This window comes from Copadichromis virginalis, linkage group LG4 (genome assembly GCF_057382275.1).
Source record: "Copadichromis virginalis isolate Kocher_CV1m ecotype Utaka linkage group LG4, C_Virginalis_male_GT1.1, whole genome shotgun sequence".
NCBI classification, from domain to species: domain Eukaryota; kingdom Metazoa; phylum Chordata; class Actinopteri; order Cichliformes; family Cichlidae; genus Copadichromis; species Copadichromis virginalis.
The window spans coordinates 112,535-137,500 of NC_140621.1; the positions used below are offsets into that span (position 1 = coordinate 112,535).

The 24,966-nt window shown below is 43.4% G+C and overlaps 1 protein-coding gene and 1 pseudogene across 2 annotated transcripts in view; one reads left to right on the top strand and one right to left on the bottom strand.

Moving 5' to 3' along the window:
* The first annotated feature begins 1,625 nt into the window (after positions 1-1,625).
* Positions 1,626-24,966, top strand: part of hao1 (hydroxyacid oxidase (glycolate oxidase) 1) — a 23,691-nt gene continuing 350 nt past the window's right edge. Inside the window, exons 1-8 of the mRNA XM_085452991.1 lie at positions 1,626-1,843; positions 2,602-2,753; positions 10,905-11,175; positions 11,287-11,459; positions 13,257-13,348; positions 16,246-16,404; positions 16,508-16,577; positions 24,335-24,966. The exon at positions 24,335-24,966 is cut by the window's right edge and continues 350 nt beyond it. Coding sequence (XP_085309117.1) covers positions 1,713-1,843; positions 2,602-2,753; positions 10,905-11,175; positions 11,287-11,459; positions 13,257-13,348; positions 16,246-16,404; positions 16,508-16,577; positions 24,335-24,402 — 1,116 coding nt within the window. The 5' untranslated portion in view covers positions 1,626-1,712 and the 3' untranslated portion in view covers positions 24,403-24,966. The remainder of the gene's footprint in view (positions 1,844-2,601; positions 2,754-10,904; positions 11,176-11,286; positions 11,460-13,256; positions 13,349-16,245; positions 16,405-16,507; positions 16,578-24,334) is intronic.
* Positions 17,998-22,311, bottom strand: LOC146710455 (uncharacterized; annotated as a pseudogene). The gene is made up of 2 exons (XR_014919930.1): positions 20,250-22,311; positions 17,998-20,170 (listed from the first exon to the last, which is right to left on the bottom strand). The product of XR_014919930.1 is annotated as an uncharacterized LOC146710455 (transcript).

Genomic DNA, 24,966 nt, shown 5'->3' on the forward strand with positions numbered 1-24,966 from the left:
AGAAGAAAGAAGAAGAGAAATAACATTTTAACATAAACCAGTGACACTCCAGGGCCTGATCAACCCTGGCAGGGCCTCCTTGGATGAGGGTGTCTAGTGATAATGGCCGAAACATCCGATGAATCCAAGGTCCACTACTGACGATGTGTCCCAAATTTAAAATGATAATCTAGATCAGATCTGTAATCCCTAAACCTAACCAAGGAAGAAAAATGGCAGATTAGCTTGGGTAAAAGACCGAAAGTTGAGGCACATAACGACGTGTGCTGCTGGCAAAGTTTCTGGGCTGCCTTTCCTCATAACAGCCATCCCTCAAGAGTCTCTCCATCTAAAGCAATGCATTATCAGGGACTGTAACATCTAGTCCTTTTTGTAACAACATAATGTTAGTGTTACAAACACATTCTTCTTCATGTCTGTTTACGTGGTTTTTAAGGATAAAGTGATTTTCAGTAGTACAAGCATCATTTAATCCCCAAAGGTTGATTCTGTTCATCTGCATGTAGCGTAAACCACAGCCAAATACGGCGAGTGTCCTCAGCGGCCAGAAGAGAGAAGGATGCCACACCATGGATGTGGACAAGTGGGTGAAGAATTTGTCTGACACACAGCTCACCCAAGCAGAGAAAAACATCCTTGCTAAAGGGTTGAATTTTGCTGTGACGCAGAGACAAATCTGATCGGAGCTGATCACAGCCACAGAAACTGCAATTCGAAACAGCAACAATATTGCAAAAGTGGAAGCAGAGCAACTACGGCCTGTCTCAGCAATGCAAAGCCCCCAGCATCCAACATCAGCATGGAGGAGAGGAAGGCACTCACATCACTTGGTAATGACAGGCAAGGGTATGTGCACAGTTTTGCTAAACCAGAAAGACTATCAAGAGAAAATGTTGTCACTGCTCAGTGGTGAAAATACAAAAAGGGAGGCAGAAGAACAGCACATCAAGAAGGCCCTGAGTAAATGTAGTTGTCCCACCTGGACTTTTGCCAAAGCTGGGAAGACTCCTAAAGAAAGCTCCAGCCGATCCAGGAGAGAAGGACGACCGTTGCCTAAGAGAAAACCTGTAGTGATCCCGTACATGTCAGGAGTATCAGAACTGCTGCTTTCTAAACACTGAGTTTCTGTGGCTTTTAACCCCCAAAACACGCTAACCCTTATAAATCACTGGTTTGACACAAAGTATCCACAGAGTACCACCTCTCTGCTGTTTTTAATGAAAACATCATTGGGTTCAAAGTTCACAGAAGGCACATGAAGTTTCAAAGTTCGTAGGCAGTCAGCACTAGACATGGCAACACTCTAATCTGGCAACACACAGGCCCAGATGGTGTGGAATCCTCACAGCTGCAGTCTTATCTTGTGTAAACAGAGCAAAGCAGAAACTCCTCTGAGTTTAATTCATTTATGATTTATTTCTATAGGACAGAGTCACAACAACACTCGAGCCCAACAATAAAACAATCAAAGCACAGGAAGGACAAACTGGGCTTTAATAGGAAGAAACCTTCTGCTCAATCAGGCTCAGGGAGGCGTCGTGTCTGATGCCATCAATAAGGGCTGAAGAGAAACGTAAAGCACAGGAGTCAGGATGTGAAAGGCTCACAGCTTGTGAAACCTCTGGCAGGTTAATGATTAAACTAGTTCTGTTTATTGCAAATCACAGAGAGGCTGCAGTTTTCAGTTTTCTGGTAGTTCGAAGTGAAAAACAATGCAGCGTGTGTGTGTGTTGGACTTTGAGGAGGAAGCCAGGAAAACTCTTCCTAAAGCTGTGTATGACTACTACCGCTCAGGAGCTGATGAGCAAAAGACACTGGCTGACAATGTGGCTGCCTTCAACAGGTAAAACACAGACGTGTGGAGGTCACTGTTGTTGATGTGGTAATACAAAAATACTGAACTGAACATTCAGAGTAAGAATTTCTACAAACCGTGTTGGAGCCTGAATCCAAAGCTGAAATTACACACAGCAGCTGCTCTGGACTCTGATGCTTGTCTTTTTATCATTTTACATTATTTATGTGCTAACAGGTACGTTTAATGTGTAATGAATTACACTATAGGGACATAAGTACCACACCTGTTTATTTTTGGATCCAGGTGTTTTCTGTGCCATTTCCACAGGTGTATAAAATCCAGGAGTTAGCCATGCAGGCTGCCTTTACAAACACACTACTGCAAACCTGCAGAGCTCCAAGCCTCCTGCGCTGGAAGCTTAATGGCTTTCAACAGCTGTGTAATATGTAATTCAGATAAATGTAACAGCCCAGTACTTTGTCTATATATATATATATATTGATGTGCTTCTACCAAAGCTTTCAGTTGTAGAAATAACGTGTTTTTTTTTTTGTTTTTTAAAAAAAAAAAAAAAAAAAAGGATGACAAAGGATGAACTGAAGCTCCGCCATCACGTGATGTCACATGCTGCTGTTTCTGATGTCACTTCCAAAAAAAAAAAGAAATAACGTGTTTTCTTTTCAGAATCAGTCTGTCTCCGTTTTTCAATGGACATCAGAGTGTGAATGAATCTTTGTAAGTAAAAAGAAGCTGCAGAAGTGTAACTGTAGAATGACCTCTTCCACTATTACACACGTGTGTAGGTGGTATCTGGTTCCTCGAGTGCTGAGGGACGTGTCTACAGTGGATCTGTCTGTCTCAGTGCTGGGGGAGAAGCTCAGCATGCCGCTCTGCATCGCTGCCACTGCAATGCAGAGGATGGCTCATCCTGAAGGAGAGACAGCCACAGCAAAAGGTTAACACACACTAAAGACACACGCACAAAACTGGGAACACAAAATGGAAAAAATGTAGCCTCGGTTTTCCAATCAGGTAAAATGAATGGATAAAATAACCCAGATCGTTTTATCACAGTACAGCTGTGCTATGTAGAGACAACATCAGCCAGAGTGTGCAGGTGTCTGTAAGTTATTACTTCTGCATCTGGTGCTACAGAAGAGGAGCAATCATAAAACAAGTGGCAATGTTTCTGTTGGCTCAACAAACAACAACAAACACACAAACTGTGCAATCTGCTGCACAGTGTGATGCTCGCTGAAGGTCCAGCCGCTGGATTACTCAGGAGGAGAAATGCGTGCAGGTATCTGCAGTCAGAGACAGAGAACGCTAAGAGAGGAAGATGAGAGGTAGTATTTTGTCATGGTTGGCTGTGTGGCAGGCAAGCAGAATGGTGGACCCAAAATCGACCCAAAATTCGGCTGCTGCTGGGCGACCTGGTGCCCGCGGGCACCGTGTTGGTGACCCCTGACTCAGACCATTATATTTGTTCGCAGATGTTGGCAGCTGTCAGCTAATAGTTTTCAGCTATTTTGAAACCAAAAAAGAAAAAACACATTTTATCCATAATAGCAATCGAACTGAAACAGAAAATGCAAAATGCTGTTTATGGTCTCCTCACAACAATGACAAGAAAAATAAACTGGGCCAATATGGCATGTTTGTTAATACAGAGACACACATGTTAATGTGATCTCTGGTCTCCCACTCAGAGACACAGGTCTCCCAGTGTCCAGCATTCAGACGGCTACGTGAGGACACTCTTCATGGGAGAGAAAATCTGCTCACACAGATATGTAGAGCCAAATACTGTCAATAAGGCCTCTGCAATGTTCTGAAGACAGTTAAACTTGTCAAGTAGTGATGTCCAGCAGGTGAACATGCAGCTCCATGAACACACACAGCTGTGGATTCCAGCTGCATCTGTAGTTCTGCAAACTTTGACCCCCACAGTGTCAAGCTTTTCAGTTCAATCAGCTGCATTTCGATGTCCTCTGTGTTCAGGCAGTTAATGCGAGACAAACCCAGCTCCTCATTAAAGCTTTCTGGTTTGATCAGAAAAGAAAACATTGGTCCATACACCTGAAAGTCCCAAAAACGCATTGTGAATTCTGTCTCAAGTCTACGGATGTATCCGTGTATTTCCGTGGTGATGATGCACTGAGAAGTGAGAAGGTGAGAAGTTCGGCCATCCGGGAGGGGCTCAGAGTAGAGCAGCTGCTGCTCCACATCGAAAGGAGCCAGCTGAGGTGGTTCGGGCATCTGACAAGGATGCCCCCTGGGCGCCTCCTGGGTGAGGTGTTCCAGGCATGTCCCACCGGGAGGAGGCCCCGGGGCAGACCCAGGACACGCTGGAGAGATTATATCTCTCGGCTGGCCTGGGAACGCCTTGGTGTTCCCCCGGATAAGCTGGAGGAGGTGGCTGGGGAGAGGGAGGTCTGGGCCTCTTTGCTTAGGCTGCTGCCCCCACGACCCGGCCCCGGATAAAGCGGATGAAGATGGATGGATGGATGGATGATGCACTGAGCTGAAAGCTCCTGAAGCATTTGAAGTATCTGAATGTGGAAATTTCAACATTGACTGATAAAACTGCCAGCTAGCAACGTCCCTCTCACCGGTTAGCTAAGTTATTTTTAGCCAATTACAAGTTGAATAAGTTGGGGTTGTTAGCTAAGATACCGTCATTAAGAAGCGCCACAACTAATGTATTTATGCAAACTCAAGGAAAAGGCATAAAGCCTTTGAATGAAAACAAATGCTCTTGTGACAGTGATGTACACTGTCTTGTTGGTATATGTATGATTTCTATACATTTTGCATCAGATAAAAACTTTGGTTGTAAGATAATTATTTATTAAAGCTAGACATTTTAAATGAGAATAAGAAAGAAAAGTATTTCTTTGTGCCCCTCTTACAAAGCTGTTACCAGCTGTCAGCGACTTAGAAAAGGATCCTGGTGTTATTTGTCTCTCAGAAACAGTTCATAACTTCCCTTCAACTCATTCATGTCACCTAAAAGGTAAACCTGTTTCTCCATCACCTGTTCAGCTCTGATGATTCAGTAAGGACATCTCCTGGTTTCATCTTCATGTTTCCCTCTCACCAGATATACAAATCGATATCATGACCAGCAGCTTTACAGCTGTGGCTCCAGCAAACATCAGCTGATACTAGAAATTAATATTAAATAAATTCTAACAACAGCCGATCAAGCTTAAACGTGTGTCAACTTGGACATCCGGTCAAACTGACGCATGCGTGCACTGCTTCTCGAGCCAATTTTGAACTAGTTTTGTCATAGTTTTCGGTGCTTTTGCTTGCTGTTAATTTCGAACCAGAACCAGTGAGTACCACATGATTACAAACCTCGGTGAACACTGCTTAATTTAAATCATCACAAGAGAAAAGGAAGAAAAGAAAGAAAGAATAAAAAAAAGAGAAGAAGGAAAAAGGAAAAGGGAGGAGAAAAAGAAAAAAGACAAAAAAGAAAAAGAAAAGAAAAAAAGAAAGAAAGAAAGAAAGAAAAAGAAAAAAAAAGTATCCTTTGTGTGGGAAATCCGCTTCATTAGGGTCATGACGCGGGCGAGATTGCGCTCCCGGGATGAGTCCGCTGGGTCCATGTACTGGTCGCGTCGTTCTGTCATGGTTGGCTGTGTGGCAGGCAAGCAGAAGTGGTGGACCCAAAATTGCAGGACTCTTGGAGATGGGAATAAACTGAAAATGCAGCTTTACTGCTGGAGGAATGATTCACGAAATAAAACTTACAAAAGCAAAACTCCAACCCGAGGTGCTGGAGGACAGGACATTACAAACACACAGCAAGTTGAGGGTACGACGCGACACTGACACAGAGAAACACAGGGCTTAAATACACAGATGGCAGTAATCAAGGGATGAGAGACAGGAGGGGAACACACCTGGGAGAAATCACAGCTGACGAGACAGGGGAAACGTAATCTGAGCACACTCACATACGACAGAGACCTTCACAATAAAACAGGAAACTCAGACACATGGAACCAGACAAGACATTGAACTAAACAGACAGATTAACAAACAGACGGGGTGACACCATAGACAGACAGATACAGACGCAGACTCAGACCGAATATAACACGTAGAACTCGAACAATAATAATAATCATGATAATAAATTGGAAAATGCTAATAATAAACTTAAAGCGCTGGGTCACCGACCAAGGACCATGACAGTATTTGAAGGGAAGAACTGCACATTTAAAGATTTGATTAATGTCATAATGTTTCATCACAAATTGAATCTGTATATGGGGTATTTTCATAAATTATGTATTTTCATATTGTGAGACATCCTACAATTTGTTGCATCAAAGTACTGGGTAGTTTTGTGCTGTACTGAGGTGAATTCCTAGTAAAGCACTGTTAGGCTGTTCCTTATGGTCAGACTTATGTTACGCAGTAGGTTACTTAGCATTTAAGATGATAATACTTAGATTAACCCACTTAATTCAACCTTTATAACAACTGTATATAGTATAAGGATGGTAGTGGGCTATCCCCAGTGGATAAAGATGGTACAAACAGCATGCTGTAAAGGACAGCTTGTGAAATGTCTGCTTCTATCTTGTTGGATTCAGTTTTGTAAATCCACAATGGTCAGCTGGTCACACCCTGCACAGCCTGTCCTGGAGCTCACATTACACATCACTGCGAGTTGTGAGACACTGCACAGATCTCAGGCTCCCACTTTAACCCCTGACTGTTCTCATTGTTCTGTGGAAGCAAAGTCGCCCTCAAACAGACAACAGCTAAAAAGTTCTCATTCTCATAACAGAGTCAAGCCGAGTGAAAACATTCAAATTAGAATTTCAATTCAAAGATTCTTTGCCTTCTCATCTTTTTATTTTACTGTTTTATTAGTCGATCACAGGGTTCAGTTATTTCCTCCGACATACTCCTACTGAGATACTTTGGGAAACTTTGGGAATCACCTTGTTGGTGCAAAAATATTGTTTTGTCTGTTACTAGAGCTGGGCGATATGAGATTTTTTCATATCACGATATGTTTTTTTCATTTCAGGCGATAACGATATCTATCACGATATAAGCCAAATAACTATATTTGTAAGATTTAAATGTGCCGTTGCTCACAAGTAAAATGTGAAATAATCAGCAGCTTGTTTTTATTTAAATATTTATTTCCCATAATAAGTTCAACAGGGTAGATGTACTTAAGGAACATGAGACCTTTTCAGATAAATAAAGGCAAATATTGCAAACTACACAAAAGGCAGCCGCTAAAGCGTTTAAGTTTCAAAATAGAACAAACGAAACAGACTAAATTGTCAATTCCACTTAGAAACAAAATATTAATTCTAAAAATAAATCTTAGTTTGTTTTACAGAAGAACAGACAAAACTGACTAACTTTTGTCAATATCAAATAAACTGAGAACTAAAAGGAAATTCTCAATCTCTCCTTGTTGTATAGCTTAGCTTTTCAAACAGTTTTAACAGTTACTTTAGTCTGACAAAAGCCGAATGACGAATTAGCGCTTCCAGTCAGAGACTGAGGCTACGTCCACACGTACACGGGTATTTTTGAAAACGGAGATTTTCTGTTTTCGTTTTAAAAAATAATCCCGTCCACACATAAAGGCAGAAATGAAGGAAAACGCTGCTATGAACATGCCAAAGCAGCAGGTGGCGCTAGATTCCTAACCGTGCAGAAATGTTGGCCAATCAGAAGTCTAGAAGCCTCGGTGGGAAAAGTAAACAAAGCTGGGGCACAGAAGCAGAACCGAGTCGTATGTGTGGACGGACAGTAACTGTGTGTATATGTAAGCATTTAAACACTGCAGAGAGTAGAATTAACAGTATTGTAGAAATTCATTTCACCGAAACAATAACGCGGCGCACAGTGTGACGCATGCACCGGTTTATTGTATTTCCAGACTTGCTTTCGGCACAATTTACAGTGCACGCTACTCTGTTTTTTGTCAGACTTGAAATAGCCGAAATACCTTCACACTACGGAACTTCTATGGCTCTTCTGTTCGACAATCTCTCCGGCATTGGAACCATCATCTGTTTTCTCTTCGGTCACGCTCGGTTGATTTTTCTAGTCGGCACACTCATTTCCTCCATTACCCGCTGGCTGCTTCCCAAACAAACACACGTGAGGCTTGGCACTTGTGCTGTACGTAACAAGTCACGCGACGTGACGCTGCGGCTGTGATTGGTTCGGCTCTGCGCTACTTAATTTGGATTGGCTGACCTTTTTTTTTTTTTTTTTTTTTTTGAGGACAAGAGCGGCGAGGTCTATCGCGATAGCTTAATTTCTCTATCGAGTAAAAGTTATATCGCGATACATATCGTTATCGTTCTATCGCCCAGCTCTATCTGTTACTGTGTTATCGTTGGCATTTGTCATAGATTTATTCTGTGACCATCTGCCAGTAAAATTGCTTAAACAAGCAAGTGAAAAGTCTTTGCCAGGTTTGATTCATCCTCTGAGTCAGGAGCCTTTTTTGTCAGTTTAGTTTTATTGGTAAATTTTCCTTTCCGGTTGTTCTGAATTTTTGTTGCTGTTCTGGTTTATAAAGCGTCCATTTAGTCCTTTTTTCTTCGTGCTGAGCTTCCTTTGGTGTGTCACCTCTTCCATAATGTAGATTTCCTCTACAATCTGTGTCCACTGGTCCAGGGTAGGAGGATCTTCTTTTCCCTATCCCTTGGTGATAGCCTTTTTCCAGCATTAGTGATATTTTAACCAAATATCTGTATTTTAAGGTGCGATCGTGGCTCAGGAGTTGGTAGTTTGTCTTGTAATTGGAAGGTTGCCGGTTTGAGCCCCGGCTCGGACAGTCTCGGTCGTTGTGTCCTTGGGCAAGACACTTCACCTGTTGCCTACTGGTGATGGCCAGAGGGGCCGATGGCGCGATATGGCAGCCTGGCTTCTGTCAGTCTGCCCCAGGGCAGCTGTGGCTACAACTGTAGCTGCCTCCACCAGTGTGTGAATGCGAGAGTGGAATTGTTTTTTTTTTTTTAACTTGAGTATGAACTCATACAAAAAGCAGCAAGATATTAAAAAAAACTGTTTTATTGATTAAAAAACACACTATATCGGATTCATATTGGTATCAGCAGATATCAAAATTTTTGATATCGGTATCGGACATAAAAAAGTGGTATCGTGCCATCTCTACTAACAACAGCTGATCAAGCTTAAACGTGCTGCTGTTGTTTAGCGCGACATCTGCTGGTTTCCTCTTTCTGGCGCAAAGTGGGCGATCAACAAACGAGAGAGACGATCAGCTGATCATTGATCAGTTTCATGATTGAAGCAGTAACGGGAGAGGGAGGGGAGAGAATGAGAGAAGAAGAGGCAGCTGTGCAGCGTAAACACAGAATAACTCCAGCTTTGTCTTTTTCATCGTAGCTGAAGTCCGGAACAAACTGTTCCTTTTCACCTCAACACGAAACGCGTAATATTTTCTCTGAATACGAGACGATTCCGTTTTTTAGGAAACGGTTGGCAACTCTAATAATTAACCTTATAAACAAAATAAAGTTCAACATCAGTAACATCATAGCACCCACCCAGCTGTACAGAAACTCTATCATGCTAGCTAGCACGCAGCACGAAAAAGTCAGCATAACGAAAATAAACTCCACCTAAACTTGGTTTATATCTGACTGCAGGTCATAACTTCTTACCTGAAGTTCAGTTCACCTGACACTCTCGGACCAGCGCCCGCCTCGGGTCTCTCCTCTTGCCTCCCTTTTCCTTCATCCACCTGCTGGCCTCCACCACCTGCTAATGTTACTGAATCTGTGGAAGCTCCGCGACAGCCACCACACGAAGTAACGAGCCTATCTAAATCCCAGTAACGACTAACGCGTTCCTGATTTTGGCATAATAACTAGTTACCGTGCTCGTTACCACAATAATAACGTAGTTACTGTAGCGCGTTACTTAATAACGCGTTAGTCCCAACACTGGCCATTTCTCTGTCTGACAAAACTCTCACTCACTTTTTCTCTGTGTGACTCAAGAGTGCCCCCCACGGGAGGAACATGAATATTCCAGCACGCTGAAGACATGAACACAGCATCAGCACACAGAAAAACACTGTGTCCTGATTAAAAGTTAATTAACAGAACTAAGATAAAAAAGGTACATTCTTCCCTGCTGTGCCTCATGTGTGCTACATGTTCACGGTGGCTGTTTCGATTATTCGAAAGTTCTGTATTGAAGACAAATACTACCCCCGAAAAAGTGAGTACATTACTTACAAGATGGATTCATGTGATTGCTTTCAAAATCATAGCAGCATGAAGGAATTACAGTTGTCAGAACATATATATCTATAAAATATGGCAATAGTTTTATCAAGGTCTTCTATAAGTTTGTTCTGATAATTATCTTGTTCTGTTCTCTAATCCTAAATAATTATAGTCTTTGCATGATTAATATATTATTCAGTGTTAAGTATCACTGTATAAACAGTGACACATCATTTAAAAAACAAAAAAAAACCAAAACCTGACATGAGGACATTTCCCTCGTGTCTCTCGGTCCATTGCTCCCTACTCATAGGTTAGTTTTCAAGTTTAATTTATTTTCATCTTTTCATTTTTTGTGTCAGCCTACTAAGCGGCTAGTCTTTGATTAAATTTACACTGCCTCAAAGCCTCTGCATTTGGGGCATCACAACCCTCACACTTCACACGTATGACATGCCCCTGTAGGAGTTTAGAGGTGTTTAGGAGTTTGTTCTTTACTGTGATTTTGTTGAGGCCATAGAAATCTATCTTTGTCTCTGTTCAACAAAGAAAAAACATCACCAATAGGAGAGGAAAGGGGCGGATTATACTGGAAGCAAGAGAGTGAGTGAAATATTTCTCCATAGCTTTTCATTTGGGTTCAGTTAAGTTGTAGAGACGACTAGTGGGCAAAAGGCAACTGGACAGATCTATGGAAAAATTATTAGGTAGGTGAGGAAGGGGAGAGGGCGAGATCTTTACTGAATACCTGAGTTGGGTTAGTTAAGTTAAAGTATTATCATAACCTCCTTTGAAACTTCTTTGGAAAAGACCATTGTCACCAGTAATATAACATTTCTTCACAGCATGCAAAGCAATGGGAACTGGGATGATGCTGAGTTCCTGGGCCACCTCAACAATAGAGGAAGTGATGTCAGCAATGACTACCTCACTGGGCAGTGGTGGTGTCCTCTGGCTGCAGCTCTACATCTATAAAGACAGGGAGCTCACGCTGTCGTTGGTGCGCCGGGCCGAGAAGGCGGGCTATAAAGCCATCTTTGTTACCGTGGATACACCATACCTAGGGAAGAGATTGGATGATGTGCGCAACCGCTTTAAGATGCCCCTACACCTGAGGTAGGGAAACAAAAAGAACAGTACAGGCTGTGTAATTACACCACGTTCCTTTGTAGCATCGAACTCTGAACTCTTCTTTCTCTCCGTGTCTTTGTGCATGTGTGATTCCAGCATGGCTAACTTCTCAACAGCCTCCCTGGCTTTCTCCGAGGGAGACTACGGCAATGACAGTGGCCTGGCTGTTTATGTTGCAAACGCCATAGACCCTTCTATCTGTTGGGATGACATCACGTGGCTGAAAAAACACACACGCCTCCCTGTGATTGTAAAAGGAGTATTAAATGGTAGATGGACACACACACACACACACACACACACACACACACACACACACACACACACACACACACACACACACACACACACACACACAGTTACAGATCATAGTGTGAGGAAAGAGAATCATGACAGTCTCACCATCTCACTCATATATCCACCATATTACCAAAACTGTTCACTCACCCATCCAGGTGTTCCAGTCACTTCCATGGCCACATGGAATCAGGTACCTGGAGGCAGCTTCTACAAACATTTGTGAAAGAATGGGTCGCTCTCAGCTCAGTTTCCATGGCCAAGCAGCTGCATCTAAGTCTTACATGAGCAAGTGCAAAGTGCAGTGTTGTGGGGCACTCCGCCACTAGACTGTCGAACAGTGCAGACATGTCCTCTGAAGTGACGCGTCATGCTTGTCCGTCTGGCAATTCCATGGACAAGTCTGGATGTGGTCAGGAGACTTGTCTGACTACACTGTGCCGACGTAAGATTCTGGTGTGGGGTTCTTTTTCAGGAGCTGGCTCAGCCCTTTAGTTACAGTGAAAGGAACGCGTGTTTCAGTATACCTAGAACATACCTAGAACTATGTGGGAATAGTGTGGGGATGGCCTCTTTGTGTTCCAACATGTCTGTGCACCAACGCACAAGATTAAGTGAGTGTGGTGTGGAAGAACTTGGCTGGCAGGCACAGAGTCCTGATGACACACAACTCTATATTTTATCATCAACTCAGGACCATAGGTCCTACCCTCGTTTATAGAAAATAAAACGGTTTTTAGGTCTTACGGGTCTTAGCAAAAGATCTCCTACAGCTTATTCAGATGCAGGGGGCTGAATCAACCAGGTTCAAAAATGTTGAGAACATTGGTCCTGTTTTCAAATCTATACATTAGCATCTGATGTCACAATGGATGTATTTTAAAACTCTTCTACTAGTTTAAAAAGAACTAAATGGACTTGGACTGAATCAGCGTAATACTAAGGCATCCATTGTAACTTACACTATGTACTGAACTCGCAGTAACAGACCTTCAAAATATCCCCAATCAAGAAAAAAACAAAGAAAAATCATTTAGTCTTTTTTTTGTCATCAACTGTGGAACAAACTTTCTGAAAACCTGAAATCATCGAGTTTTACTTCGTTTAAATCAGGCCTCAAAACGTTTTATTATTGGAAGTAGCCTATTAATGAACCACATCTGCAAACTGATTTGATTCCATTTAATTTCTAGTGGGTGGTCCCTCATGTTCACCTTTTTGTGGTCTAAAAGTTAGATGTCAGAGAGCAGACTAAGAGTTGGCTACAGAGGACTGGATCTTCTCTTAATAAACTGTTTTGACATTACTTTTACCAAAGTTGTTGCAGAAATAACCTCTAATCTCTAATAAATATATATTACTGCAGATCTGCAAACACAGAAAACAACTCTTCCGATTAGAAGCAAAAAAGAAACAAGACTTTTCCATTTCTCTGATTAGTTTTGTACGGTTTATATCATGACCTGTATACATGTATCTTTATACTCCTTTCTATCCCTCTGAGTTGGCTTGTCTGGATAGTTGTATACAAATAAATTTGACTTAAGATGCTTTTCAAGTAGACTTTAAAGCATGTGCTGCACACATCAGTGGTTATATTTTGGCAGTATTAGGAAAATGAAAGTCGCAGACATTTGGTGAGGTACATACACACTGGTTCCTCACAGGTGTACTAGGAAAACAATGCTATCAAGAGTAACTGTATTCAAATACAGAATATGCTCATCACACAGAAACCCTGAGCTTATTTCTCTGATTTTGTGTGTCAGGTGAGGATGCTGCCAAGGCTGTGAACTGTGGTGTCAGTGGCATCCTGGTGTCCAATCACGGAGCTCGGCAACTGGACGGGGTTTCTGCCACGGTCTGTGTGTGTGTGTGTGCGTTTGAATTTTTCTGTTTTTGGGTGGATTGCAATTGAACTCTGACAAATACAAGTTTTCATTAAGCAGCCCTAAATGTTTGATCTTATAATAATAATAATAATAATATTAAAAATGTATAACCTGAATCTGTTTTTATACTCGGTGCGTCCATCCAGTAAAAGTGGCTTCACAGATGCATGAGGTGACCTGAAATGATTGTTTTGGATAAAACTGGGGCTCCCGAAGAAGGACCTGACTGCTGAACCCAGGATTGTCTTAAATATGTTTAAATATGAAATCTTATCTACTTTTCTTAAGACTCTCATTTCCTACTCTGCGTGCAGTGTTACGGTGACAGTTTTGAGTTTGAGTTCATGTTTCCTTTTGGTTTTGGAAGTGATTTATCTTTGAGGGCTTTGGTTGTAGTTATCATTTTGTGACTCTCTTGTGGCCTTGCATATAAAATTCAGAACTGCAGGAAACCATTCCATCCTTTCCACCGGAGGTAGTCTTTAATAAAACCACACTCTGTGGGCACAAGCGTGGTTGGAGTTTGGTTCCAGACTATGGAGATAAAGGATTGTCAATCTCATCTTAATATCGCTTTGCATAGAGACTGCCTCGTGACAAGGACAGGCACAGAACAGTGAAGACATGTCCTCTAAAGTGGTGCAGCTTGGTTAGGTTTGGCTTGATTCTGCTGTGGTCTGTAGTAATAATACAAACAACTAAACAATCAGTACAGCAAGCAAGCGACATATATTCTATACACAAACATAAGATTACAGAACAGGACTGTATTCAGCAATCAAATGTATCAGTAACGTAAACAATGACCTCACAGGAGGGTTAAAACTAGCATAAATTAGCTTAGTAGCATGAATGGTGCCTTAGCATAAGATTAGTGTATACACAAGTGAACAAATACATGTGCTAATATTTAATCTACATGACATCATCAGAACTCACCTTCTGGCATTCACACAGAGCAGTTAACCAAGGAAATACAGCTATCCAGTAAAAAGGGCAAAAGAAAAAGATGTGTGCTATCAGCAGCCGTAATGGGAGAAAGTAGACATTATAAACATTCACCACATGGCATCAAACACAGGTCGTGCATTGAAGGAGCTCCAGTATAGAGATGGCTTTCACAGACTATCAGTGGATGAAACATAATACTATAGAGAAATAACCAACATGTAAACGGTGTGCTTTCTAACACCTCAGATGATGACAAGCCTTGTCTCTTTATGGGAGACAGCACCCCACATCATCACACCTTTTCCACCAAAACATGTTGCCCTCAGTATTGCATTCAACAAGTCTTCTCCACACTTCTATCCACCCACGTCCACCTGCCATAGGCAGAATCTGGACTCATCGCTGAAATATGGGCCTGACGATGAAGGGCAGTCATGGCAGGACTCCTGGCAGAGACCAGACATTGGCTGTGTGCAGTTTGTTCTGGATTGTCTGGGTAGAGAGCAGTCAACCATATTGTCCTGAAAACCTTGACTGCAAATCTGTTGAAGGTTGCTTATGTTTCCTAAGTGCTGACAGGGAGAGGAAATGTTATTCTTGTGGTGTCGTCATCTTGGGACGCCCACTTCATGGCCTGTGTCTGACATCCCCTGTTATATGCAACTTGGCCTTCAATTTGAAGATGGTACTAGGGCACTCCAAATAATGCTGTAATTTGGGGTTTTTGGTTGTTTTAGGAACAGCAGCTTGAAAATGCCCTCTGGCACAGGCCCTATCCAGATCAGTCAAACTTAGCATGATGGGAGCAGACACCAACTGACTGCTGACATGCTCACTCAGGCACCAACCAGACTCTTAATTGTCAGCACTTGGGATACCAGCAGCTCAAAACAAGTCAAGTCACTTAAGTCAAGTGGCTTGTCATTTCAGCCATGTGCAGTGGTACAGTGTACTGTGAAGCAAGACAACGTTCCTCAAAGACCACGGTGCTACATATAACAGGCAATCAACACAGGAATACATAAAGTGCAAGTGTGCAAAAATTGCAACAGAAACAAAACAAAGACAGTGCAACACCAGACAGAACAGAACAATGCAGGCAAATGCAACAATGGGCTGTGCAAAAAGTAATTTGATGTACGAAGGGGTGTATGAGAGGACGTAAGTCCTCTGCTCAACCCATTGATGTATTTTCTTTAAGAATGTGGCAACATTTAAGGGCAAATGAATCTTACTGTTGGAAAGACTGTTTATTGCCAGGAAACGTGGTTGCAATGAATAATCAACCAAACACAGATTTCCTTACTATTTGTTAAAGTTCATTTAGTTTGTAATTTGTGTCGTGTACTTTTGGTTTTCGTCTGGATTGGAGTCAATTTGTCTTTTATTCTATTTGATATCTGGTTTAATGTTTGTGAAGTTGTTGCTTTAGATCATAGGTGTCAAACTCTGGCCCCCAGGCCAAATTTGGCCCGCAGCCTAATTAACATTTGGCCCGCGAAGCCAAAACAAGTTACTATTAGAGCTGTAGATTCATTCTTATATCTGGAGGAATAAATATATTTCAATAAATATTAACGTTAGCCCACGACTTTGTTCCAGTTTTGAATTTTGGCCCACTGTTTGGTTGAGTTTGACACCCCTGCTTTAGATTAATTCTTTGTTTAGTTTAGAAGTCTTTATTTTTCTTTTCAAGTTTTATTGAATTCTTGTCAGAGTTTTCAGTATTTGCTAACTTTAGTTCCTGTAGACATTTAGTTTACTTTTTAGGTCAACACTAGTGTTATTTCTTGACGTGTGCTTGAACAAAATGTTAAACATCTATACCAAATTCATTTGGAACATTGATACATTAGAATTTGAGGATATGATTTGAGTTAATAATTGTCATTGTAGTTGATCACTGTGTGTGTAGCTAGATGCCTTGGAGGAGGTGGTGAGGGCAGTGCAGGGTCGATGTGAAGTCTACATGGATGGAGGAGTGAGACGCGGGACAGACGTCCTAAAGGCCTTAGCTCTGGGAGCAAAGGCTGTTTTCATTGGTCGACCTGTGCTGTGGGGCCTTGCCTGTCAGGTGAAGCACTTCAGTAGCTTTTTTCCACCATCACATTTTTTGGGCTCCAAAATAAAGATGGTTATTTATAAAAACATCATCTTGATTTTCTATGTCTGCCCAGGGGGAACAAGGAGTTATTGAGCTTCTGGAGCTTCTGAAAGATGAACTGCGACTGGCTATGGCCCTGTCAGGTAACAAAAACACAGGAAATGTACTTTGCAGAAAAGTCACCTATAAACTATTTTTACAAACCCGTTGAATATAAACACAAATGTGGACAAAAAAAACACATTGTGTATGTTAAAGTGAAGACTAGGGTTAAGGTTTGGTTTCAGAAAGCAGCAATTTATCTTAATTTGTTAAAAAGGAATTATATTGTATGTTATTTAGTAGGGGTGCAACAATACTCGTATCGATATTGAACCGTTCGATACAGTGCTTTCGGTTCGGTACGCATATGTATCGAACAATACAAAATTTTTAATTTATTTTATCAACTTTCCTTCTGACTATGCTGTCTGTGTTGAGCGCTCAGTGGATCTGCGCTCGACAGTGCAGCCTAGGCGGAGTAGTCGAACGCAGATTCACTGAGCGCAGGGCAAGCTAGCAGACAGAAGTTAAGCTCTCCTTGCAACATGGCAAATTGAACCTCCCCCACCCTCATTCAGATCTGGCGTTTGGAACTATTTTGGTTTTCATGTGACGTATGACCCTGAAGGTAAGCGCGTCATGGACTAAAGTAAAACAGTATGTCGGATGTGCCATGCAATGCTCAATTACATGGGTGGGAGCTAGTGTGTTAGCGCAGTTAGCTCGTTAACGTGTTGGCCGTCCAGCCCCACGCACGGGGCGATCCGCGGTAGCTCGTTAACGGAGATTCGCTGTGTTGTGGCGTTAACGTCATTTCAGATTAACGCTGACAGCACTAGTGGGAACACAACGAATATGACTGCACATTTACTCCGACAGCATCCTAGTGCAAAGACAAGTGGAAGCAGACAAAAACCATTTAGACAGCCGTTAGCACAGGATTCTCCTTATGGGGACCTGATATGTTTAATATGCTGCTGAGAATATAGCCCAGAAGAAGCGGATAGTATAGCTTTTATTTTGGAAAGAGACGTTTCTCTGTAATAAACTCTCTTTTCCAAAGATGAGTGATTCCTCAATCAGATACAGGGCTCGCAATATCGCTAGCCCGACGTCCCAGGGCTAGCGATTTTTCCAGTCGGGCTACCAAAATCTATCTCTTCCCTGCCCGTCGGGCTATTGTAGGAAAAATATATGTCAATGCTTTTGCATTCTTTCGGAAATGTAGCTGGGTAATTATGTCATTGGCATCGGTGAGCCACTGTCAATATGTGACATATTGAAATCGCGTTTGAATTTGCGCTTGTTTTTTGCTTTCACTTTGCAATCGTGCGAACTGTGTATAGAGAGCGACAGCACTGATCTGTGAGTGATGATAATTTGTGCACCAATTCCTCTGACACTCTGACCACTCCGCTAACCAGCCACCACAAAGCAACAAAAGAAAAACACAGTTCAACAGTTCAATCCCCCGGTCCAGTGGCAGCAAACACAGTTCTGGCGGCCGACCTGTAGGACGGCAAAACAAGCGGGACCCGCTGCGGGTTAGGCAGTGGCGGCAAAAAAGTTCAGGTGGCCTACCTCTAACCCCTTGATGGAAACGCAGGAGCTCCGGCGGGCGGCCATGGGTCCGGCAGCCGCGGTGGAACGGTTCTGGTGGCCTGCCACGGGTCCGGTGGCGGCGGCGTTGCTCCTCCGGCGGCCTGCCACGGGTCCGGTGGCGGCGGCATTGTAGCTCCCGCCTCAGCACAACCCATGATTCTCGATGTACCGGCCGGGCTGCAGGACGTGGCGGCCGGGCTGCAGGACGTGGCGGCCGGGCTGCTGGACGTGGCGGCCCCTCCGGCACGCCGACCTCCAGCTCTGGCTCAGCGGATCCCTCCGGACCTCCGAGCTCCTCCGGTGACAGCGCGGGCTCACCAGGCTCGCTGAGCTCCTCTGCTGGCAACGCCGGTCCCTCCGGCTGGTTGAGGTCCGCCAGCAGCGGTGCGGGCTTCTCAGTGGGCGGCTCGCTGAGCTGCTCCAGCTCACAGTGCTCCTCCGGCATTAGCTCGCTGGGCTCCCCCGGCTCACTGTGCTCCTCCGGCTCGCCGAGCTCCTCCGGCTCGCTGAGCTCTACAGCTGGCGACGCGGGCTCCCCTCGCTCGCTGAGCTCCTCCGGCTCGCTGAGCTCCTGCTCGAGCATGCTGAGCTCCTCCGGCTCGCTGAGCTCCTCCGGCTCGCTGAGTTCCACAGCTGGCGACGCGGGCTCCCCTCGCTCGCTGAGCTCCTTCGGCATGCTGAGCTCCTCCAGCATAAGCTCGCTGAGCTCCTCCGGCTCACAGTGCTCCTCCGGCATTAGCTCGCTGAGCTCCTCCGACACGCTGAGCTCCTCCGGCTCGCTGTGCTCCTGCTCGAGCATGCTGAGCTCCTCCGGCTCGCTGAGCTCCTGCTCGAGCATGCTGAGCTCCTCCGGCTCGCTGAGCTCCTGCTCGAGCATGCTGAGCTCCTCCCGCTCGCTGAGCTCCTGCTCGAGCATGCTGAGCTCCTCCCGCTCGCTGAGCTCCTGCTCGAGCATGCTGAGCTCCTCCCGCTCGCTGAGCCCCTGCTCGGGCATGCTGAGCTCCCGCTCGCCGAGCCGCTGCTCCCGCTCTCCGGGCTCCGGCTCGCAGGGCTGCACGGCTGGCCGTGCGGGCACCTCCCGCTCCCTGAGCTCCTGCTCCGCTTCGCTGAGCAGCTCCTCCCGCTCTCCGGGCTCCTGCTCCGGCTCGCAGGGCTCAACAGCTGGCCGTGCGGGCACCTCTGGCTGCGCTTCAGCCACAGATGGATGATCCGGAGGCGAAGATGGTGATGCGGTGTCCGCAGGTGGGGAAGGTGAAGGTAGAGCCGGTGAAGAAGATGGCCGAGGGGTGACTGCATGCGGATGGGATGATGACGGCGCTACAACCGCAGATGGTGAAGCCGCCAGTGGCGTGGAGACTGCTGAATGAGGCCACGCTAGTTGTACTGTTGGCCGGCTTGCAGCAGCGTCAGCGGTGTCACCATCCACTGAAAACAAAAAAGCAGATGGGGTGAGAAATGAAAAAGTGTCCTTATTACTCACCACAGCCGGTTCTTGAGATGTCCGGGTGGGCGGCTGCGGTGAGGAACGCCGGCGGCGCGAACGCCGTTTCCGGGTAGACGTCGGGGCCGGCGTATCAGGCTGAAGAACCTCAGGCTGGCCGAGTGGGGGGGCAGCCTGGATCGGAGAGTGGAGGTGAAGGGTGTTGAGCAGGAAATCCGCCACAATCGGAAAAAGATTGTCCAACACCCAGGGAAAACAAGTCAGTGTTTCCTGCAACCGCTTCTCCACAGCACAACGTAAACCCTCCGTGTGCGCTTCCAGCCACAGTTCACATAGACGATTTACTTTGTCTGTCACCTCCCTCCTGAACCTCTCCGAAAAGTCCGCTGGGTCCATCTGGCAGGATCGTTCTGTCACGGTCTGGAGGGCAGACCGTGGGGGATGTAGGAGAAAGGACCCAAAACGCAGACTTAATGGAATGAACAGTGGGTTTATTTACAGTGAGGTAATTGTACACCACACATTAAATCTCCAAAAGTGCTCCCTCGACTCCCGTGACGTGTCTTCTCCCAAGTGCTGGTATCCCGTGCTCTCTGCCCCTGTGCCTTCACACACCCCGTGTGTCTTGCAGTCCTGTGTTCCGCTGTCCTCCTGAGGAAAAAACACAGACACAGCCGTTATGGCACCAACTCCGGCAGGCATACACTTTAACAACACTAGAGACACTGACATGGAGTCTAACTCAACGATCCTGCACCGGAGGAAGCTCCATCGCTCTGTTAAGTAGCTCCCCCGACGATCCTGATCAGAAGCAGGTGTGTGGTAAGCTAGGCGTGACCAGCAGCTGGCAGGGCCACACCCATCAGGCCTGCAGGTGGCTGTCCTTCATCCTCCAGCCTCACACACACACACACACACACACACACACAAGCATGGAACACAAGAGCACAGTGCAGCAAACATACATCCAATACACTAATAACAATAAAGGTCCACACTGTTCATGAACCCCGAGTCCCCGGCACCGGGTCCGTGACATTATCAATCGTTAGCTTACTATGCAAACATGACAAGTGAAATCTCCCGCAGCTTAAACATGTGAGAGGTTGATCTGCAGAGAATCGCTGAGCGTTATGTGAGTGCATGTGTAAAAGCAGCAGGATATATATTTTAGTTCTGCTGAGCCAAATAAGACAGGTCAGGGTGAAGAAGTGACAGCCAAAGAAAAGCTTACCACAAAACGGAGAAGTTATGACAAATCAGACTATAAGGCAAAAAGAAAGTGCAGCTTTATGGTTTCATGGACAAAAGAATTTCTGTGGCTGCAATATGACGAGCTAAATAACCAGGGCTGCACATAAGTGGTCCGCAGGTGCGCATTCGCTGTCAAAATAAAAAACACACACAAGATAAGAAGTTGCAACGCGTGTTTGTGTACATAAGATTTTCTGGAGGAGGACAGACATTTGTTTAGAACTCTTAAAGATGTCGAAGAAGCTCCTTTAAGCAATTACTGTGATGTTCCTCCACCTCCAAACAAATGTCAGGAGTCCGAACCACAAAAGAAGCACGTATTCTCGGAAAAGTGGTTGCAGGAGGTGAGCTGGCTTCAAACAAATGATGAACGCACAGAGATGTGGTGCAGAATGTGCCGTGAAAATCCCACTCTAGGACAAAACCCTGCTTTTTATATGGACGCAAACGCGCGTTTGCGTCCATATAAATCCATATTAAATTTAAAACTGTACTTTTGAGTTAAAATATATATTCATAATTTTAATAAATGACAAATTAAAAAGGCATGAACATTTTTTTTGTATCGAAAAAATATCGAACCGTGACACCAAAGTATCGAACCGAACCGTGAATTTTGTGTATCGTTGCACCCCTATTATTTAGTTTATGTGAACCATATACTTATTCACGGCCACTTCATTAGGTATACCTGTTCAACTGCTCGATAATGCAACATCGATGAAATACCTTGCTGATGTCAGAGGAGAATCGCCAGACTGCTTAAAGCTCACAGGAAGTATATTAGCTATATTAAGAAAAATAACCACCCGTTACAACCAAGGTATCCAGAAGAGCATCTATCAAGCACATTGGGTTGCAACAGCAAAAGAACATACCAGTATCACTCCAGTAGCTAAGAACAGGGTTCACCATGTGAACTGTAGAAGATTGTGAGCAATGTTGCCTGGTCCGATGCCAGTATTCCTCAAGCTCGAGTCCACTACCACAGGCTTATGAGTTTGAGATTTCTGCAGAGTATGTTAGCTTTTCATAGGACTGCACTCATCTGGACAGAAACCTCTGATGTTGTGCTTGGAATCTGCTGAGGTTAAAGCTCCTAATGCTCCTATTACCACTTGGATTGCTTTGGACTGTACACACCTGCTCCAGTTCTGCCTTCTGTTCCCAGTATGCTCCTCCTATCTGCTGTCCACTGGGATTACTACAACTGATCTTCTGCTTCTTGTTAACCCCCATTATATCTGGATGGCTGACCAGCAGTTGCTTGTTTGTCTAGAGCTGTCTAGAACTACGGGAAGTTGTAACATCGCATCAAGAAATAAAGGATGTAATTAGAGCTTTTTCCACTACCGTTGAGACAAAAAGGCAGTTAGTGTTAAGATACTAAGGGCATAAACTGAATGAGTAGTGACTCCAATCTTGAACTAATCTCCTGGAATGTAAGAGGCCTTAGGAAATTTATCAAACTAAAAGAAGTTATGAAAAGACTCAAACAGTATCACTCAAAAGTAGTCTTTATCCAAGAAACACACTTACTTGTGAGTAAAATTACTAAGGACAACATGGCCAAGTCAGGTGTTTTCTAGCACACATCTCATCACATGCTAGGCGAGTAGCAATACTTATTTAAAACAAAACCAAATCTTAGACCCCACAGGGAGATTCATCATAATACAAAGCTCACTGATGAACCTGACTTTAGTTAATCTGTATGGTCCCCAGTCTTTACAACACTTTGTTTCTTTATATTGCAGCTCTTTGTGGTGATAGATTTACACTCTTCTCATCTGGAAAGCAGACGGGTTATCCAATAATTCATGTCCGAACTAAAGATATACGGAGACTAGAAAACCCAACAATGAGAAAATACTTTTGTCATTCAACCAGACACAATAGCTGGAGTCCTATAGGTTACTTCCTTAATTTCTCTTGTCCCCAGAATTAACAGTTGTTCATATAAAAAAGTTCTCCTATCTGACTACTCCATTAATCAGATGTTACTTTTAGTTGTAGCCCATCTGGCACATAAAACCAAGCCTTTGGTATGGCGCATAAAATCATTAGTGAATGAGAGGACAATAAATGAACTGCAGATAAAAACATTACAGTCTGGTCTAAAGCGCTTAGACAGAAATCAGTGAGTGAACATTCAAATGCCACAGAGACGTTAAACACAGGAAAAACACCCAGCACAGATGGAATCCCTTTAGACCTTTAAAAAATATTTAAAGTGTTATATGTTACTGGAAAGTTACACTTCAAAAGAACCAGTGTGTACATGCCAAGGCTGGACCCTCGCCCCTCATATCTCTGACAACAGAATAAGCAAATTAAGTTGACAGTGGACATTGTCCAAATGAAAGTGTTGAACTCCCCAGGTGCTCATTTGGCAACACCTCTGGCTATAAATATTTCCTTTTTTTAATATTTCGAAAGAATGAACCACCTGTTTAAACAATGTTTTAAGTTGCCAAAGACAGCCTTACCTATCTGTTGTTAAAATGACTCTAAAAACAGATGAATTGTGCAAACTACATGCCAACAATGAACTGTTGTGGAATCAATCATTAGATGTTCTATGCTGCCAATGTCTATGACTAAATGCATAAACAAGGATGCAAGGATAAAAACAATCTTCAGTAAACGTATTTAAAAGAAAAGACAGCCCAGATTAGGCCCATCTTTACTATATCTCCCGTATGACAGACAGAGGAGGCCTGTGTATGCCAAATCTCAAACGCTCCTGCTGGGTTGCTCAGGTCTCTGCTGCCTCCTGCTGGTTTTCACCCACAATATCCCAAAACAGTAGCATGGAGTTCCAGGTGAAGACTCTCAGAGGCTCTGTCTCTACGCCATGGATAAGATATTTGTCGACCTTCAGCCAAGTTCTAACATGAATATAAAGCTCTGATTGTTCTGATTGTAGAGCTCTGTGATCAGCATGTGTTGATGATGCAGCTCAAATAGATCTTTTTTTATTAAGAAGCTTTAACATTTGTTTTATTATGTGGATCTGCTTAGCTAGTTTTACATTACATGTGCCTTTTTACTGCAATTGTTTTATATTAATTTCATTCATATGTATTGATGTTTTTTTTTTTATTTCAGGATTTTGACACCATGTAATTTTCTAAACTGAAGAATCCACAAAAAACATAATGAAGTATTAAGTGGAACATTCCCACTGCCCAGTCCTTAAATACTTTAAAGCTCGGAGACTTTCTCTCAGTCAGCCTCAGAATATGACTTTGATTAGGGTGTTTTTCTGCTGGGAATGAGAGATGTAAGAAGGAATATGAAAACAAACTGATTAGAAATGTATAATTAACAGAACTAAAACATTAAAGTCAAAGACTGTGATATGTTGTTAAAAGTGGAGAAATTATTCTAGAATATTTGGTTCCTCCAATCTTGAAAACACAAGATGAAGTAAGCTATTTTATTGTATCAATATATTTAACCTGATTGAGTCTTGTTACATTTACATCAGTTCAGATTTCAGACTTTGTCATCACTGGAGACTATTTGACAAACATGGTTTTGTGTGTTTGTGTCCAGGTTGTCGTTCAGTTTCTGAAGTAAGCAGGTCCCTGGTCAGGAGAATGGACTTCACCTCGAGGATGTGAGAGAACTGAAGAATACACGAATCATTTTTTTTATGAATCACTAAATGAATTCTTGATGTCAAAACAAAGTGCTGTTTCCTGTTAAAAGGTAATGTTTTTAAAGTGGTGCTTTTGACTAGAGCATGTAAAAACTGATACAAAATACAGGGCCGTAAATCTTTGGACATACAGTCTCCCATAAGACAAGCCCTGGAGCTGATTGTGAGTAATGAACTTGTATTTAGCATCTTTTAACTGAAACGCTCAATATTGAGATTAAATCTAACTGTGAATTGTTAATATAAATATGTTGTTTAATTGAGAAAAACACATTCGAATCACATCACATCTAGCCCCGTCAAAAACACTTAAGGATGAAGTTGTTTCGTTAGCAAAGTCGAAAATCAAGAGTTTTTATTTAGTTTTGACTTCAGATTTTCAATTTTATATCAGTTTTAATTCGTTTTTACCAATTGTTTGCTAGCTTAGTTCAGTTTTTATTTTTTTGAACATCCTTAGTTTCAGTTATAGTTTTGATTAGTTTCAGTTATAGTTTTAGTTGTGTTTGCAATAATTAAGTGCAAC